The sequence below is a fragment of the Zootoca vivipara genome, chromosome 10, assembly GCF_963506605.1.
Source record: "Zootoca vivipara chromosome 10, rZooViv1.1, whole genome shotgun sequence".
Lineage (NCBI taxonomy): Eukaryota > Metazoa > Chordata > Lepidosauria > Squamata > Lacertidae > Zootoca > Zootoca vivipara.
The window spans coordinates 7140310-7159472 of NC_083285.1; the positions used below are offsets into that span (position 1 = coordinate 7140310).

A 19163-nucleotide genomic window follows, 5' to 3' on the forward strand; every position below is an offset into this window, starting at 1 on the left:
AATAGAATACATGCAGAGAAATACATCTAGAGGAATATGTAGTTAACAATATTTACAGAATTAGAATAAGGTTGAAAACAGAAGTCAAGTAGACAGTGGAGGGAAGTCTGAGTGGGGGAGGGGGGAAATGGTGGTGGGGGGTGAATTGCTTTATGTTATTTTTTATTATTATTACTATTATTATTTATTTTTATTTTGTTTGATATGTATATATTTTTTCTTTGAAAAGAATGTATGAGGTATATGTGATGAGTTGTATTGTTTAATTAATAAAAATTATTTTAAAAAAAGACTATGTATCAAGTCTGACCCCCAAAGTTCCAACTATTGTACCTCATTGTTATTATTATTTATTGAATTTATATACTGCCTTATACCCGGAGGTCTCAGGGCGGTCATCAATAAAGAAGAAGTGAGCCATGTTCCTTCAGGCAAATGTTACAAGCGACAACATCCGAGTCCAAGACAGTGCAAATGGCAATCATTTAGCCATCAAGACAAATAGCCTCTGAGAGCCCTTATGAATTGGTATAAAGCCATTTAAAGCCATCTCTTCCAGTGGATATCACCACAGATTGTGGCAACTGAATGCATTGTGCAGAATTCTTCTCTTTGGGTGGGGGGCGCTGCCCTGAATCTGTCAGGCCAATCAAGCTAGTTGAGTTGAGTATAGAACTTCTCTTGATCCACTTCTGAATACTATCCATAATGGTATAAACCCTGTTATGTCTCTCATTCACATTTTTTCCTGGTTAAAAGAAAGCAAAACTAAACTCCAAACATTCTAACCTTTCCCCATGAGGAAGGTCCTCTAAACCTCTCGATAGCTTCTGCACCTTTTCTACCTCTGCAGTTGTGTGTTTTTTTTTAGTTTAGTCAGAATCGAAAATATACACTTCCAGAGTTAACGCTGAATACATTAAATACATTAATTCTGGTAAATGAACCACCATAGCTGCTAGAGGGCCATGCAAATTTGTGTCCCAAGCTTTTTAGACTCATCTATCCATGTACTATCTCAGGGGTCCCCAGACTACGGCCCGGGGGCCGGATGCGGCCCAATTGGCCTGCCAATCCGGCCCGCGAGGACCCCCGCCGCCACCCGCTCTTACGGCGCGGGGCGCGGCAGCGCTCTTCCGGGTTGGGAAAAAAGCGCCGAAAATCCTTTGTGCGCATGCGTATGGGCCTCTCCCGACCCGGAAGAGGTCATTTCTGGTGCACTTCCGGGTCGGGGGAGGCCCATACGCATGCGCACAACGGATTTTCGGCGCTTTTTCCACCCTGGAAGCGCGCCGCCGCACCAGTAAGTGCCTGTGCGCATGCGCACGGGCGTGCACTCCCCCGCCCGCCGGCCCGCACGGGCGCGCGCTCCCCCGCCCTCCGGCCCTCCGCGCGATCGGCGCGATGGGAACCGGCCCAAACGTCGGTAAGTCTGGGGACCCCTGTACTATCTGAAACCAAAGGAGCAAACTCCTAGGGACCAATGTCCCTTCAGCCCCTCTCCCAAAATAAAGTATTTGAGGGGGTTGGCCCCCCAAAGTTGATGGGCACTGCCATTCAAAATTGGTGCATGCACTATGTGTTGTGATCAACTATGCAGCATGGGGCTTACCTGCTCCCCCCCCAACACCCCTTTGAGGTGCCAGATGTGAAATACATTGGCATTATTTTCTGCTCTTATACCCCGCTATTAGACCTGTAGGGTAACATGAAAGCAGAAGCTGTTTACTTACCTCCACATCTGTGAGTTTAAGTGTTTTTCTACCATGGAATTCAGTGCTAGTCGAAAACGATCCCATCTTCTGTCAAATACATAGTAACCTCTTCCCATCAAATGACTTCCAAATGAACAAAACTGGAAATGATAAAGCAAAACATGGTCAGTTGTGAGGAGTGGTGGAACACCAGCACCACCTCACTCACGCTTGCCTTCAATTATGAATTACAAATTAAATGAGGACATGCCATGGAAGAGTTGGGTGGAGAAAGTCAGTATGAAGAGAGGGGGCTACTTCTGGAAAAGAACCCAGCACAGGTCATTTAGCCTGGGGACGCATAGCTGTCAAGTTCTCCCTTTTTTAAAGGGAAATTCCCTTGTGCTGAATAGGCTTCCTTGTGAGAAAAGGGAAAAATTGACAGCTATGCTGGGGAGTGGTTTCACTTTCCAGCAGCCTTGCCTCTGTACTTTGGCGAATGGCTGGGGTGGGGTGCTCAAACAAACCAAGGTTACTCCAGGATCTTGGGTTTGGGTGTGATGACAAACCATGGTACTACCAAGCCACAATCCATAAGCCAAGCAATCATGAGTTCAAAATGTGGCTTGTTAAAATGTAAACCATGATTACTTGCTCAGAGCAGGTTCAAATGTTTAGGCAAATCATACTTAGGTTAAGCAAACCATGGTTTAGCATTACATGCTAATACATGTTAATAAGGTATGTCTTTATATAACGCACATGCTTTCAGCAACGAGGTGCTTCTTACATAAGAGCATACAGCCAGTCGTAAATGTCAGCAATGAACAGGCTTACTGGAGATAAAAAGACATACCCCAAGAGGTCGAGGATGGTGTCCGGAATAGTGACAGTCTAACTTCTCAGATTCTTCGGATCCCTCCGCTTCACCCTCATCACTAGATAATCTGCTAGGCAGATCTCCTCCCATAGAAGGCAAAGGCAGTTCTTGAGCATAGCCACCATGGTTTGAAGAACTAGTGCTATTTATGCTGTTTGCAGAGGAAGGCCTAAGAGGGTAAAACGACCAACAAAGGGTTCAAACTCCACAACTACCTTCCTAGCTAAAAGGAAACTTACAGTAAGATACTGCAACACATACTTTACTCCAGAGTAAATGTCACCATGCTCAATAAAACCTATTACATCCTAAGCATGTTTACGATGGAAGCCTTGCACAACTAACTCACAACTTACACACATTTATCTTCTGTGCATTCAGCTTTACACACTTTGCAACAATAAAAAATAAAAGGGGGATGGGCTTACAGGAAAAAAGACCATTGAACCCAATGTGTTTTGACTATACACCCCCACAAAGTTGAGAGTCACCTGTACTACAAACACATTAAGCAGCAAGTCCCTCTGAATTCTTTGTTACTGACTTCTGAATAAATGTGCATAGGATTGAGCTGTGTGTGTTTCAATAAACTAGGCACATAAAAATCTTTTACAAAAATCCATCTTTATATGGTTCAAAATGCCATTAATATTGAGACATTAAATGCATTACTGCTAGAGAGAAAGTCTGGATTGGAAAATAGACATTTCCTACAGAAAAGGAGAAGATATAAAATGCTGTGACATTCACTACACAGAAAGCACAGAAGCTTTTGAAGTATAGTAGATTTGCTATGGCATTCATACCAGAAATTTAGAAGGGCTTGAAGTCTGCAGGGACTTTATCAGGAACTGAACTGCAGAATTCTGACTTCAGAATGAAACCTGATCATTTCCTACTTCATTAAAAGGTGCAACTTTCAAGCCCTGATTGTGAAAAGCAGTTGGAAAACAAGTTCCTGGTTTTTGCTAGAGTCTGAGTAGAGACTATCCCTCAGTCTCTAAAATTTTGCACTGCACATGAGATATATATATACAAATAAATATGATTTCCATAATTTATCCACACCACTGAATTTGAGCTTGCTCATATCATAATTTGTCATTTCCTTGGACCCACTGCTTCCTGTAGAAATGCTCACTGAATGCCAGAATGCTGTGCCCAGGCAGGTCACTTACCTAGGAAATGCTGAATTGGGCAGTCTTGATTTTGCAGGCGATGTCCCTTTGGGCTCTTGCCCAGAGTTCACTGATGTTCCTGACAGAGTGTCTTGGACTAGCACAGGCTGGGGCTGATGAGTTTCCCTTATACATTGTGGATGCTCCTTGTCTTTTGCTACTTCTTTTTCCCGGGATCGAGCTTTGTGTTCAGCTAAGAGAATGTCAAACTGTTTTTTACGGCCTGGAACTGCTCGCCGGTGATTAAGTGAATGAGTCTAAAAATAGGGTAGTTGAAAATTTCGGGGGTTGTAAATATAAAAATCAATTAAAATATTAATCTAGGAGATAGCTGGAAATATTTGACTGATCACTGATTTTATGACAACACGAAACAGTTCTTCTATACAGGTTAGTTCACCTGTCCTAGGAGGCACATACAGTTTAATGAAACATTATTTTGGTGATAAGAAAACTTTCCATGAAAACACTCTACACATTAGTACCATAACCAGAGCATTATGGTTTGATTGTGGTTTTAAAAAATAAGGGTGTGAATATAAAAACAGTTACAATATATTAATCCATGAAACAACATAAGTTCCATGATGTTATTGTGTAAATTAATTGCAAACCAGACCTGGAAATAACATTCTCTGTACCTTCAACTTAAAAGTTCAATAGCTTTTCATCTACAAGTTTATTTATTATTTATGCGATAAAATTTATACACCAGTTTTTAAAAAATCCTCAAAGCAGTTTACAAAGAGAATAAAACCAAAAAGAAAGAACAAAGAAGAAGAAGAACTCTTTAATTTGTTCAAAACAAAGTTGCAGGAATATTTTCCTTTTGTTTTTAAATTAATGCAGGTGTTCTTGTCTTTACAAAAGGCAATATATCCTAAAGACAAGTGTTCTCAGTTTGGGTGGAGAGGGTCAATCAGTCAAAAATAAGACCTCAATTTTCTTTACTCCGAAAAGGGATCTGCAATGCTGAAGTCACTCAGCTGCACCCTGACATTTCCACATTTCTTAAAAGGGAAGGCAAAAATTACTATTTTCCCCTATCCCTTTCTAATCTGTTAAATTATAGCCTTAAAAGGGTTATCTTTCGCTAAGGGAGTAAGTTGTCATACATAACAAACAGCTCAGTTATGTCTGTGTGTTTCAACCCTTTCATTGGAAACCACCAAACTGGATATTCCTGGTCAGATAACGTTGTTCTGGGCTTTGGAGGCATGAGTTTGGGAGCTCCTACGATGAGACAAGCTCCTTTCTGCCCTCCCCAGTACTGAGAAGAGACAGGGAAATGCTTACTCCACTTAAAGGGATTTTTGTTTGGTTCCTCTTGCTGTCCCTCTTTGCACTCCAATGCCTGAAACCTGCCATTAATGCCTTGTCAGCCTCACTTATTCCTCCAGCCATCACCACTTCATCCAGCAAACACCTGTGTCTTCAAAGCATCAAGTGCTTAACCCCTATGCATTAGCTATGAAAAGAAAAAAAGATAAAGCCTATCCATAAATGAGGACTGCACTACTGCAGAACTATTGTTATCATTCATTCATTCATTCATTCATTCATTCATTCATTCATTCATATGTTTGGCAATGAATAACCACAGTGCCCAAATCACCCTTTTGATTTAATATGGGGTTGCTCTTGACTATTTAAATATACACGACGTGTCAAAATGACCTTTATGCATTAGTAAAAATGTCAGTCATGTCAAAGCATTATATATATTTAAATTAACAAGAAAACTACCTTGCAGGTGAGTGATCTTGTGCAGGGTTTCTTTGTCTCAGGATCCAATACTCCACAATGTTTATTTGGGTCAAACTCTCTCTCTGTTTGAAAATAATAATTATAATAAAGTGAGAGGGTTTTCTCCTTTTTTAAAAACAACAACAACGTCTTAACATGTTTAAAGTTACATGAAACAAAAACTAAATACACTTTTAATGGTGCAGATGAGAATAAATTTGTAAAGATATTGTACTTTTCCTTAACACATTCTGATTTTTAGCATACCTACATCAAGGTATGACCATAGCTGCCAAGTTTTCCCTTTTCTTGCGAGGAAGCCTATTCAGCATAAGGGAAAATCCCTTTAAAAAAGGGATAACTTGGCAGCTATGGTTATGACGCTTGCAGACAACAGATTCACAGACACACAAGTTCACTCTCACACAGAAACTTAACAAGATTCCTATCTAGTTAGTAACAAAGCTAATTTCTCTGTTCCACTCTGCTTCTTGAACTGAAGCTTGAAAACAACCCCACCAGCATCATCTACCCCATAACAGCGGAGCATTTAATGTAGCAAAGGGAACAGTTGGTGCAGGCCTGCTTTCCATACTGTTCTTGTGTAAGGGATGGATTTATTAGCACTTCACTAAGCTCAATATGAAATATAATGTGAAAGACCTGGAGGGAGGGAGATTGATGGAGGTTACAGGCTTCTTTCAATGGGCGTAGGTGTGCAGAAGAGCTCTCATACCTGTTAAAAGGCATGTGAAATTATTCTTTTCCTTCCCTCCATTTCCTGTGGCTTGGACAAAACGAGCTGCTTCTCCCAATTGCTCTATCAGAAAAGTTAAGGGGCTACTCATCCTTTTAGGATCAAAGCAATGGCCAATCATCCTGTTTTGGTTACACTTGCCTTGGGCCAGATCAGGGCTGACAACACGAAGCCCACAAGCCACAATCTGGCCTGCTAAAGGTTTTCCATCAGCTCACATGCAGTAGCTTACCTGTTCAGTCTTCCATCCAGGCAAAAAGTTTTACAGAGCCAGGAATAGGGAACCTCTAGCTTCCAGGTGCTATGGTCCATGGGGGTCACAAAGAGTCGGACACGACTAAACGACTAAACGACTAAACAACAACAACAAGCTTCCAGGTGTTGTTTTACTACAGCTCCCATCAGGAGTGCCAGCTTGGCCCCCTGACTGTGGGTGCCCGGGGCCTTGGGTGCCATGCAGTGTGCATGGCCCTGGCACCAAAATTTGTGGATGCCCGGCTCCTTCATGGGGACTTTTGTCGGTGCCCCAGACCACCAGGGAGTTGGTACCTATGGCTCCCATAATCACTTCCTGTACTGGTCAATGAGAGTTGAAGAAAGTCAACGTTAGGTAGAGCCATAGGCTCCCCACTTAAGGTCAAGGATTAGACCCAATCTGCATGCACAAAGACATCATCAAACATGAAAAAGTGTTTCACTAATAGAAAACAGTGTTTAGATCCTGCCATTTAAATCTACAAACAAAACACAACACTAAATGTAAGTATGTGCTTCTCAAGGCATATCATTCAAAAACAGAACAAACATGCCCCTTTCTCAATCTGCAAAGGTCAGAGAATTCTGGATCTCTGATCAAAGCATGAGTAGTGAAATTAATGGGACCAGAAGACTTTCCCCACAATAAAATGTGTCATTTTTACTATTACATAACAGAGCCAAGAATATGATAAGAATTCTCGGGATGGTTCAGAGGATCATTTTCTACCAATTTCTTGCCACTTGTAACTTTTGGCAGACTGAATGCTAAAGGTCTAGCATTAGCTCTTCTGAATGGTTGCAAACACTCCTGAAAATGGCATAATTATGCACTAATTACAAAGATCTTTCTTGTGTTTCTTTTGTTCTATTTCTCCACCAAGTTTTTTGTTCTGTTTTGTTTTTAATGTCAGGAGAAAAGCATACACCATAGCTTGCTCATTTGGATGCTATTGCAAGCTATGGTTTGCCCAAAACTGAAGTCAGCGAGGGAACTGGAGTGCATGAGGGACAAAGGGAACATGCAAGCCCAAGATTTGCTCATGTTATGCCAGGTCACAGTTTGGTCTTACATGTTTAGCCGGTCATTTAATTGTGCTCCTTTACTAACTGTGGTAAACATATGTTCCCAACTTTGCTTTCCCAATTTAAAATATTGTTCTGCCCTTAATCTTTTCTCGGTTACACATACCCAACTCCTTCAGCCTTTCCTTATATGACTTGCCTGCTGGACCTTCTGTCACCCTCATCACAGAATCCTCTGAACTTTTCCTCTTTGTTGACAATGTTCTTGCATTGTGGCACCTAGTGCAGAACACCATACTCCAATTGAGGACCAGCCAATGCTGAGAAAGAGGATACTATTCATTTACTCCGTATAGCATATCACTCACAACCTTTACTATCAAACCAACATTGCCTCTTCACTATCATCCCTGGGCAGAGGATGCTGTAAAGTGTACTTAAACTGAGAGCACATGGAGAGGCATTCTCTGATGAGTGTTCCACAACTGGGGAACTCCTCCTGTCAGCCTATTAAAATTTGAGCCTGTAAGATACCCCTGTTTCAAGTGACCTACAGCTGTACTTCAACTGGTGGGTCAGGACCCACAACTAAGTCAAGACTAAGAGAAGGTGACTCTCACTGTTGGCGCTAACATCCCAAAACATGCATGGTAAAAAATTAAGAAGAGACCCCACTAATCATGAATGTTGGGGCCAAAAAATGAGTGCCAGATCTGTGAAGACTAAACAGTACTGTGCAACTCATAATAAAGTCAGTAACTCTTCTATAAAGAGGACAGGAAGTTGCTATTATTAGACTAATGCTATGGGGGAAAGTTCGTCTCTTCTTAAAACATCTATAACTATCATAATACGAATGTGTACATTCAAATACTATCAGACCAATTACTGTTTAGTATTTCTAAGGTATTAATATAACGTGCCAAATAACAATTAATGTTCAAATACAATCTTTCAATGTCCTTTTATTGCACAGGTCTGCTAAAAATCAATTCTTTGAGAAAAATATAACTTCCTGGAAAGCTTTTCACACTTTTCATAGAAGCATCACAGTGCTGAATGACAAGGGTGCACAGTTTTGAGCCAAATGCACCTGTTGCTGCCTTTGAACTAAACCACTAAAATGAGATAATGAAAACTATACATATACGAAGTAATCTGAATTGTCTGCTAAAAAGACAGCATCCATATTTGTGCATTTCCCATTTATCTGATCTCTCTTTAGGGAGTTACCAGTCGGGCTTGTCCAATTGCGAAAAGACACTGCAGCTTTGAAGCAACACGCATAGATTTATAATAGCACAAAGCAGCTGGATAATCAAAGGGGGTGAGTGGATAACTTCCTTCGTACAAGAGCTAGTATTTCAGCACACACAAATTTCTCCAAAATTGTAGTTTCCCTCCTATAATGTTAAGCGCTAATGCTTTACTCAGGCATTGTGTACATTTCTCCCTCAACATTTGAACAAAGATGACTTGATTGTTCAGCATTGCTTTCTCACCTCAAATGTTTCTTAATTCTCATTTATTTTTCTTGCTCACATAACTCTCAATTCTACTTGCACCACTGTAAGATTCTAGATTCTAGATTCTATATAACCCTAACCCTTTTACTCTCAGTTCCTTTCTTCACCTGAATTGCTCTGAATATTCTCCCTTTTCCATTCACTGCATTGTCTCTTTTCTCGATTTACACTAACTGTCTTGCTTTCAAGCATCTTCGTACCTTTGGACCGCTACACTTTTCCTATTTCTCCATCTTCCACCACATTCTCCATTCTCCCATTAACCTTCCTTCTTAAATCTATCCCTTTCCTCTGGAGGCCCACTTTATGTTCCTTCCTTTAAAAAAAAACACAAACCGTTGAAAATAATCATTTCCTAAGCCTCCCACGGTTACCCCCCTTTCCCACCCTCTATTCCTTTGCCTTATGTACTATTCCGTATCTTTCAAGTCTATCACGTCTGTGAGCCCAGAGGCATATCTTTACTTTTCAAATTTTATGCATTGTCCAGATTTTAAGCACTGAAAACAAACAAAACACATTTTAAAAAACCACATTCTTTCCTATATCATGGACCAAATGGAATTGTACAAGCAACATTCCTGCATTAGAAGGTGTTCTATCTTCTGGTCATCATCAGTACACATGAAATGATCTTTACTTCTTAAGTTTTTAGGAGTACAGTAATAAGTCAACAGTTAGTAGTTTATACAGTGCATGATTGCCAGCTGAAATGCAATGAGCAAAGCTATGTGTCATTACAACAACCCTTTGTTACAACAAAGGCATGAATATTCACGTGAAGGGAATGCTGACCGATGAGACAAGTAAATGACACCTACCTTTAGCCAAGAGAGAGGAAGTAGTAGCATTTCTCATTTGTGCAAACCAATTGCTTTTTTTGCTTGTTCAAATTTGGGAACACTGGTTTAGATCCAGAGGTTCCCGCCTTCCACTGGGACAAGGCAATATTCAGATCCAAATCCATTTTATTTAAATACCGCTGAAGGGAAGAGCAGCCAACAGCCTCCTTTATGAGATAATCCTGTTTGATTTTTACAGAATTTGTTCCTTAGTTCTCCTACGTTGTATTACGTTTTGCAAAATTAAGAAATAATGCCAGAACACCAATATAAAGTGTGAGGCAAGTTGTGCTTCGGTACTGACTAAACACCTCACACATAAACAGATTTGACACGTGGGCCGAGATCACCGTTATGTAAATAATAGCTACGGCATATAATAAATAATTAGCAACAAACGCTGCTAACGAAGAATGATGGGATCTCATCAAGTCATGCTACAATGCTACTTACCTGAAACTCTCTTGTAAGACTTGTTACTGTTTTTAGTGCCATTTTGGTGTTTCTTGTCTATTGATGGAGCTATTACGCCTTTGCCATTCAAAATCTTTTCTGGCGATGGTGGCACCGATTTACATGTCAAAGCAGATTTAATTGGAGCAAGTGTGGTAGATGAAGAGGCTGAGGAGGTGGAGCTGGTGGTAGTGGTTGTAGAGTTCATTTTAACATTGGCACCGTCTGCCTTCACTAGGTTAGGAATTTTCTCTAGACTGACTACGGGAACAGGAACACTGAAACACCAAAGAAAAAGTCTTCAAGATGTGTTTTCTGCACCATGTGACATATACTCTCTCAACTTCCTTCCATGCTTGGTTTCACATTACATCTACTAACCCTGGAATTAACCTAAAACCAGCACATTTAGTTATACAGTTTATTAACATGTGAGCACACTATTTTCTTAATGGCCAGTTCTAAACACAAAAATATAAGTGGTGGGAAATATATATATATATATATATATATATGTGTGTGTGTGTGTGTGTGTGTGTATATATATATATATGAGAACACTTATGCGTACTTGTTTTTTAAAATGTTTTCTTTTTGATTATTACTATGCCTGCTCTTGAAATAGTGTCAATTTATAAGGCTTACTGGCTGTATGGTGCATGCCTCTTTCACAGGGAATAAAAGGAGTCAAAAGCATATTAACATTTTCAAATTTATCATCCAAACTAAAGTGTTTGATACAGAAAAGAAGTATTAAAAGAACTTAATGGCATGCTTTTAAATTTTGTCACAGCATTTAATAGCTCTAACAGACCCTGAAATAGAGGACCAGAATGGAACCCCTGTGCGAAATGATCACCACCTGTACTTCCGTTCTAAACTAGTGCAAAATGTGGTACTGGGCACAAATTCAGATGTGGTAAATGTGCCATAAGTCAAAATAGCCTGAATCATCATGAATCATTAGGACATTGAGAAGATCTTTGATTGCCAAAAATATTTCACAATCAAAATTCTGGCCAGTACCTTTTGTAAAATTTCACATTAAAGTTAGGTTGTTATAAGAGATGTTTAATCTGGTTGCTTTAAGAATTTGAAAAAGGGCATTCAATTCCCCCCCCTTTAAAATACCAATTCCTTTTTTTGTTATTCTTTTTTTCAGTACTTCAAAAGTATAAATAGCATGAACCTCCATGCCTCTCTTGTCTCATGCATCAATATGCTCTCCTTTGCCTTCAACCCATATTATCTTTCTCCGTGTCACGATATGCTATTCTTTCATTCATGGAAGTTTTTCTACGTGCAGCATCTGTCCTGTGTTTACCAGTTTTTAAATTTCTCTACAGTTGGAAATGAGGGCTGTTGCTCCTTTAGTCACATGATGGGAGAATATTCACTGTGTTCCAATCTGTGCAGAATTTTAAAGGAGCCCAACACAGAGAACTTAGCAGAAGTGCTGGCAGGCTATCGCTGCATATGAGGCCCTATTCTATCATATCAACATAGTTAAACCAGCTCTGGCTGTGTTTTAGCATCCCTTGTTGGGCGCTGGAATTTAATTATAATGGAGTTACTTGCAGAGCTAACTTGCATCAGCAAAGTACATCTCTACAATAAACATGATGGCATATACTTCATAGGTAAGTGAATCATTTAGAACTTTATTCTGCACAAGTGACAATGACTGAGTTTTGAAACTGGGCAACTTGCAAGAAGATGGGTCAAAGCCACAATTGATTCCTTGAAGCAGGTCCTATCCCTTAAAAAAAAAACACCCCTAACACTGCAATCTAGTAAAGGAGGACAAAGAAGCCAGACATTAGGATGAGTAGAGATAGCTGAGAGCGTATGGGATTGGTGATTGGCTTATACTTTGCGAAACTGACAAGGCACACTAGCCAACCAGAATACAAGTTGGGATAGCTCAGTTGGTAGAGCATGAGACTCTTAATTCCAGAGTTGTGGGTTTGAGCCCCACACTGGGCAAAATATTCCTGCACTGCAGAGGGTTGGACTAGATGACCCTTTTGTCCCTTCCAACTCTACAATTCTATGATTCCAAGTGCTGCGTTTGAGTAGATGCTGCACAGAGGCTTGAACAATTAATCTGGATCAACCTCTCAGTAGAAACAGGACTGTTTTCTCTGTTTTAAAATGGGTTTGAGTTTGTGGTTCCTATCCTTCGCCTATAAATGACAACTTTGGAATGGATATTGCCTGTTACCTATTGAGAATTCATACTCTTGGCGTTATAATCCAAGAACAAAAAGTAGCAGACATTCCCCCAGCTATATAAAATAACTACTGGGATTAACTAATATCTCATCAGCTTTTTGCTGTCGCCATGTTGTCATGGAGTGGGTCCAGCCATTTTGATGTGATTCCTCCTATCCCCTCCTCAGGAAATGTCTTTTCCAAAGGAAGTCATAATTCCTTATTAACTTGCAAAATCACATCCTCTTATTGGGTCATATACAACTAACTTTTACTCAGAGTAGACCCACAGAATTTAATAGACCCAAGTTTGGTCTCATTGAATGTGGTCCAAAGGAAAGTCTCACATTGGAAACAGCACAATGGCAGCCGAGAAAATCAGTAACATCCCTTTCTAATATTATGTCATTTTTAATTAAGAGCAAATGAACTAGCATACCCTCCAACATTTCTCCAATGAAAATAGGGGCATCCCATTTCATAACGATAATTTTACTATTTATCCCCCCCCCCCACAGGATTGCCTTCAGACGGCTTGGGGGTCGGATAACTCCACACCCTCCAACACTTCTCCAATGAAAATAGGGATGTCCTAAGGAAAAGCGGGACATTCTGGGATCCAATCAGAAATCGGGACGGCTTCTCTAAATCAGGGACATCCCTGGAAAATAGGGACACTTGGGAGGGTCTGAACTAGTGCATATCCAATCTAATTCTCACAGACAAAGGACTCATCCTTTCTACTCTATATGCTACAATTACGATGCATTCAACTTTTGTCTCTTAGGAAAGAAAGCTGTTCAGAAATGGGCCTTGTCAAAGTATTAAAAACTGCAATACAACAGCCCATATCCTATCACACAAAGGCCTGGGGTTGCTCTTCTTCAGATGTTTTCAGAACAAATGCAATATTGACAATTTTTTTCCCCCTAGAGAAAGCCAGAGCTAGATATGGCAATATGCTGTCCTAGGGATAGAGGCTGTTCTAGATTACCAATATAAATTAAGGGAGGATCTATATGCTAAAGACTGCCACAGGAATCCAAGGCAAAGGAGACATGATGGTCACCACAGCTGTAAAAAATTATATAGTATATTTGACTTCCTCGCTGAAGTCCTAGTTTTCCACATAAGTGGAGGTCCTGTTAGAGTTCCTGACAGTCATTTAGCAATGCCTAAGATTTGTTTTGCAAGAGAGACTTCCTTCTGTACATGTGCAGAGACACTAGTATTCAAGCATGTTTTAAATCTTTTGGCATAAAGTGTTACTAAAAAGCAGCCCCGAAGGGCTGAAAAAACAGGTTCTCATTTAATGGGGGGGGGTTCAAAATCTGTTGCCAATCACACTTAATAAATGGTTCACTGAAAATGGAAGCTCACGTTTACACAGTGTGATCCTAAACATGTTATGCAGAAGGAAGTCCCAGTGAGTTCAGAGGGACTCAGTTCCACATATGAGCTCAGAGGGTGGCAGCCTTAATTTTTGAAGATGACGTTCCGTCGCATGCATGGAAGTCTGTTGCAGCAGCAGGGCTGCAGGGCTGGTTACAGTCCAGAATGACAGCACAAATATAACGATAAACGAAATAATTGACAGTTTGATGCTTTTTAATGGTACCCAGAAATCTACTGTATCTGCTTAAGAGCTGGCTGGGCCTGCCACTAAACAAACATTTCCTATTAATGTCAATGAAATGACTGGGTTGTTTTTCTTAGGTGTGCACACATGCACAAGTGTTAAGTACACACACACACACACACACACACACACACACACACACCACAGGGCATAAATGGAAGTTTCCTCCTCTTGCACCATGAACGAATTCCCACATGTATATTCCGGCATATAAGACAACTGGGCGTATAAGACGACCCCCAACTTTTCCAGTTAAAATATTGAGTTTGGGATATACTCGCCGTATAAGAAATACGACCCGGCGTATAAGACGACCTCCGACTTTTGAGAATATTTTCCTGGGTTAAAAAGTAGTCTTATATGCAGGAATATACAGTAATAATTCACAAGGAACTAGTCAAATAGAACACCACAGGCAATTTCGCATATACAACACACAAATCCTGCAGTAACACTATTATTCTTATATACAGCTATTGTCTGGGATCCAAGTACCAAATGGGGTACTATACTATACTTCCAACTGTGCTCCTGGAGCTCCTCCTACCAACAGCAACCCTTATGATAACACACCCAGAATTCGGGGAAATTTTTGGAGCAACCATCAACACAGCACAAGGAACTAAGGAGAGGCAGGAAAGTCTTGTGTGTGCAAATGCAGGGTCCTAAGTGTGGCAGCACTTGCCCTCAACAACAATACCTGCAGTATTGGCATTTAGGTACCTGCTTAAAACTCACCTGTTCTCTCAGACTTTCTTTGAGGGATGATTCAACTATGTTGATAAATTCATTTGAGCTACTAATTTGTGGTGTCTGTGCTTTGTGGATGTAATCTGATTATTTGTTTTAGGTCATTTTGTGGTACACCACAAAAGCAATGTGTCCATCTTGTGATTTTCTATTTAAGACACACACACACACACACACACACACACACATACACACACACACACACACACACACACAAAATACTCGAACGCTGGAAGAGATCCATTATTCAGCCACATATTAAATTTCCTTGCCTGTTTTATAAGAAATATTGAGAAGCAAAAGGAGGGAGAAAAACCCAACAGTTTTCCAGAACAGCAACTTACCAAGGTTTATCCCTTGATACTTTCGAAGAAAAGACCATGTGCTGTTTGCTAGTGGAGGTAATTAGATTGTCTTTGGGCGTTTTGAATGGCTTTGAGTTGTTATTGACAGGGTTATGGCCGCTGATACAGGATCTCGGTTTCATCTGTATAAATGATGCCCTGGAATTGCTGGGTGGAGAAGCTGGAGATGGGGAAGGCTTACACATTGAACCGTGTCTTCGTTCTAAAGCAGGGAGGGGAAAACCCAGAGACAATGAATAGGCAAGACAATGGCAACTAGCTAAGAAAAAAGAAAAACCCAAGCAGTACAGAAACCATAAGCCCAAAGCATCCTGCATAAAACTGATTTGCTATTACAGTAAAACATTATTTATACTACTGTATAATATATATTTAATATGCAGATAGCCAAAATAGTAATAGAGTACAGTGCCACACTGTGTGCTTGGTGAATCAATGCTAATGGTTATGCTGAGCTGGCATTGAAATACAGTCCTTGGAAAAGCCAAATGGAAACAAAGTGGGACTCTTATGTCTGAGGAGTGGGCTGGTTTGCAGGTATCTTTGGCCCCAGATACAAGCTGTATGGATAATAAATAGAATTCTCCTTATGCATACTCAAAACATATCAACACCTCTTCACTCTGTGCTATTCAGCTTAACAGGGTGGCTGAATAATTACACAAAAAAGCTACATTTCTCTCACAAAAATAATATCCAGCATTCCCCCCCCCCAGTCTTGTTTGCTGACTTGTAATTAAGAATAGAGAAATGTTGGGACTAGGGCAAATAATTTTAGATGTGGTGGCGATTCCCATGATCTTAATGGCACATTTTTCAAATAAAAACAGAACTGCCAAGGAAATGGCTGCTGTACATAAAAGTCATCATGTGACCCCATGCTTGAGCAGCAGAAATTAAAAGTAACTGGCTCGCAGATCAGTTGAAACAGTCTTAAAACTTTTTGTCTTGACTTCTGTGCCTGTTAGCAAACACAAAATGATGTACTGTACTATGATATGCAAAACTTCAAATTTCAGCCTTTTCATTTGCTCATGATTTGATCTGCAGTAACAGTTTGCACATACTCGTTCTCATTAGGGACCATTAATTACCACATTTATAGGAAATGCCAGGTCCTATCTTTGCAATGGGGAAGAAATTGAACTAAGGACTGAGTCTGTATGAACTGCCTAAGTGTTTATACTGATCAATATTTAACTATTTATATTAACGGTCATAATCAATTAAAAACAAAAGGGCAAGAAAGACAACATGAATTCCTTCTTCAATCCTTCAGCAAAATTAAAGTGAGAAGCCCATGGACCTTAAAGGTCACATTCTGTCTGACCAATACAAGGGGAAAGACACTCAATGTGTCAGAGTCAAGGGCCTCTCTTAAGAATGCACTCTCTTCCATTCCTCAACACATGCGCACATATCAAATGTCTAAGCTGATCTCACTGGCTGTACAGTCTCATGCATGCAAAAGCCAATACCTCGTTATACATTTAATTCACATCCACCAACGTTAAAACTGTGTGGATTAGCTTTATGTCAATAGATTATGAAGTTGGATAATCTATCTTTAGTAGCAACATGATCTCAACCGCTCAAAAATGTGCAGTGCTTACTAGAGTTCTTAAAAAGAACACAAGCCAAGAATCACAAGTAACATTGCAAACATTAGAAAAAAGAGAAAAGAAAACAGGAATGTGTGAGAAGGACAAAGCCTAGAATATTATGCCTTTACATTATCAAAATCTAGCATATCAGATTGTGTTTATTCATGCTACAGTCTTCAGCCAATAACTTGAGCATATGCTGGAAAAAAGTTTTGTCATTCCTGTTTATTATCCAAGGTTGTTTATTTGTATTGAATTTTGAACTTTGTGATTACCCAAGTCACCATATGCTACAGTTGTCAGTTATTTGGAGAAAAACACAAAAAGGTGAGAGCCAATAACTCCAAATTATTACTATGCTTTCCTATTTCCCCCCAGCCTTACAGATTAATCGCTGATTGGAGTGAAACAAATCATTATCACCTCAGGATAAAGAAAAGCCCTAGGTAGGAACAACAAATGCAAAAAGGCAGGAAGTGAAGTAAATTTCAGTTGTGCAGCCACAGGATGCTAAGTCAGCAACAGAAGAGTAGAAATGAGTTGCTAAAGAAAAATCTACAAAAGGAACTTGGTGGGCTAAGAATTCGACCATTTCAACCCCATTTCTGCTGATTAAAGCATTCCTCCTTACTGGACCAACCATAAAAGGACTGCTGAGCCCCTTAGATATGCCTCCACTGCCAAAGCAATCAGGCCAGTGTTCCCTCCACCCTATCAGGTGATGTGGGGTTGATTAAATGTAGCATCTTTATCGCCGCCAATCATGCATGGATAGCTTGAGCTGCATCAGGGCAAGAGTTCTCCCATGCAATGGTGGTGGGCAATAAAAACACCAGCATAATATGGCAAATCTGATATTATCAGCCTTGTTGCCTAGTCAATGGGATAAGTTCCCTCTCTCCATTCACAGTTAGGATAATAAGAGAACTTAGAATTTCTCCACTGATATTCTTTCTACAACAACTAAAACTTTTTTTAACAAAATCTCTCTGTAAAATGTAAGACTTAGACTACGCAGTGCTATGATGTCATTATGTTCATTACATGATCCCTGATTGTCATGGACTATGCCATGAAGAAGCCCTTTCAAGTTAAAATAAAATGAGACAGCAGCAGTAATTCAACAAATAAATGTTGCAAATAAGGTGCAAAAAAATGCATAAAGTAACTGAAGGGAAGGTGCGCAGTTTGCCAGATTCTTTTAACTTACTGAAAGGGCACTTTTTACATTGAAAAATGAGCCTCATGAAAATACAGCATAGCGTTATATGAAGCTCTGCAAGTCACCACAGCCTTCCCAACATTTAAGCACTCACAGAGTGCTTGGATATGGGGACATAACTCTGTGGGCAGACAAAATACTGGGAAGCAAAAGAAGAACACAGGCAACAAAAAATTTACTTGTCTCAGGCAGGCTTACTGAGATAGAGCTCAAGATCCCCAGTGAAAACTGGAAAATCAGGCCACCACTGACCCAGCTAGAAAGCTACTGTACTTATCAATGTTAGCTTACAAAATTGAAAACCAGAGACTCAGAGCGACGTAGGGACTCATTTACAATGGTGTTAATGTGCTATTGCAATGAACTTCCTGTTAATATCACAATGCTATAGATTGACACACTTCATTCGGAATTTTCATTAAGCATGCAACAAAACTGATTTCGTACTCGGTGGAAAGTTAAATCATACAGGCATACCTGTCATAAGTCAACAACTTTGTAGGTTACTATCTTAGTAACTGATATGACGTATGCTTCCAGTTTTAAAGGTTTAAACATTAAACCAAATGCCAAGCATATTTTAATACAAAAAGCATACTCTTGTAATGAGCCAAATAACTCGAGTCATTGGGAAGATTAGGGATAACAGGCAGTTACTTCACAGCCAATCGCCATAACACCTTGCTAAACACTTTCATTTTCCTTGTGACAAAGTCTAGCACACACTCTTCTTCATTAAATTAAATAACAGGAAGGAAGGGAGAGGGAAAGTCTGCTAACAAATTAGAGCGTTGTAGGAGTGGTAGAAAATATCCAAAGAAAAATGTATAACCTGAGAGAGTTGGATAAACATAGTTTCAAGTTTGGTTGAAAACAATCTTCAAACTGTATCCACTCCAATTGTATTTGCACTGTTGAAAAGGAAATGGCACAGAGTTTAGCTTTGGCTCTTCTGTAAACTAACAAAGGACACATACTGCCAGGTCGAAGAAGAGTGCTGATGTTTTTGATT

The 19163-nt window shown here is 39.9% G+C and overlaps 1 protein-coding gene across 9 annotated transcripts in view; it reads right to left on the reverse strand.

Moving 5' to 3' along the window:
• The window catches only part of ATXN7L1 (ataxin 7 like 1), a 65805-nt gene that overhangs the window by 4540 nt on the left and 42102 nt on the right, over window positions 1-19163 (reverse strand). For 8 of the 9 annotated variants that reach the window (XM_035126548.2, XM_060279546.1, XM_035126557.2 and 5 more), the window contains 6 exons: window positions 15305-15527; window positions 10358-10635; window positions 5499-5581; window positions 3753-4009; window positions 2551-2743; window positions 1734-1855 (listed from right to left, as the gene is read on the reverse strand). In XM_035126548.2, the coding sequence (XP_034982439.2) occupies window positions 1734-1855; window positions 2551-2743; window positions 3753-4009; window positions 5499-5581; window positions 10358-10635; window positions 15305-15527 (1156 nt within the window). Of the gene's footprint in view, window positions 1-1733; window positions 1856-2550; window positions 2744-3752; window positions 4010-5498; window positions 5582-10357; window positions 10636-15304; window positions 15528-18983; window positions 19063-19163 lie in introns of all 9 variants that reach the window. The other variant, XM_060279549.1, reaches the window with a different exon arrangement.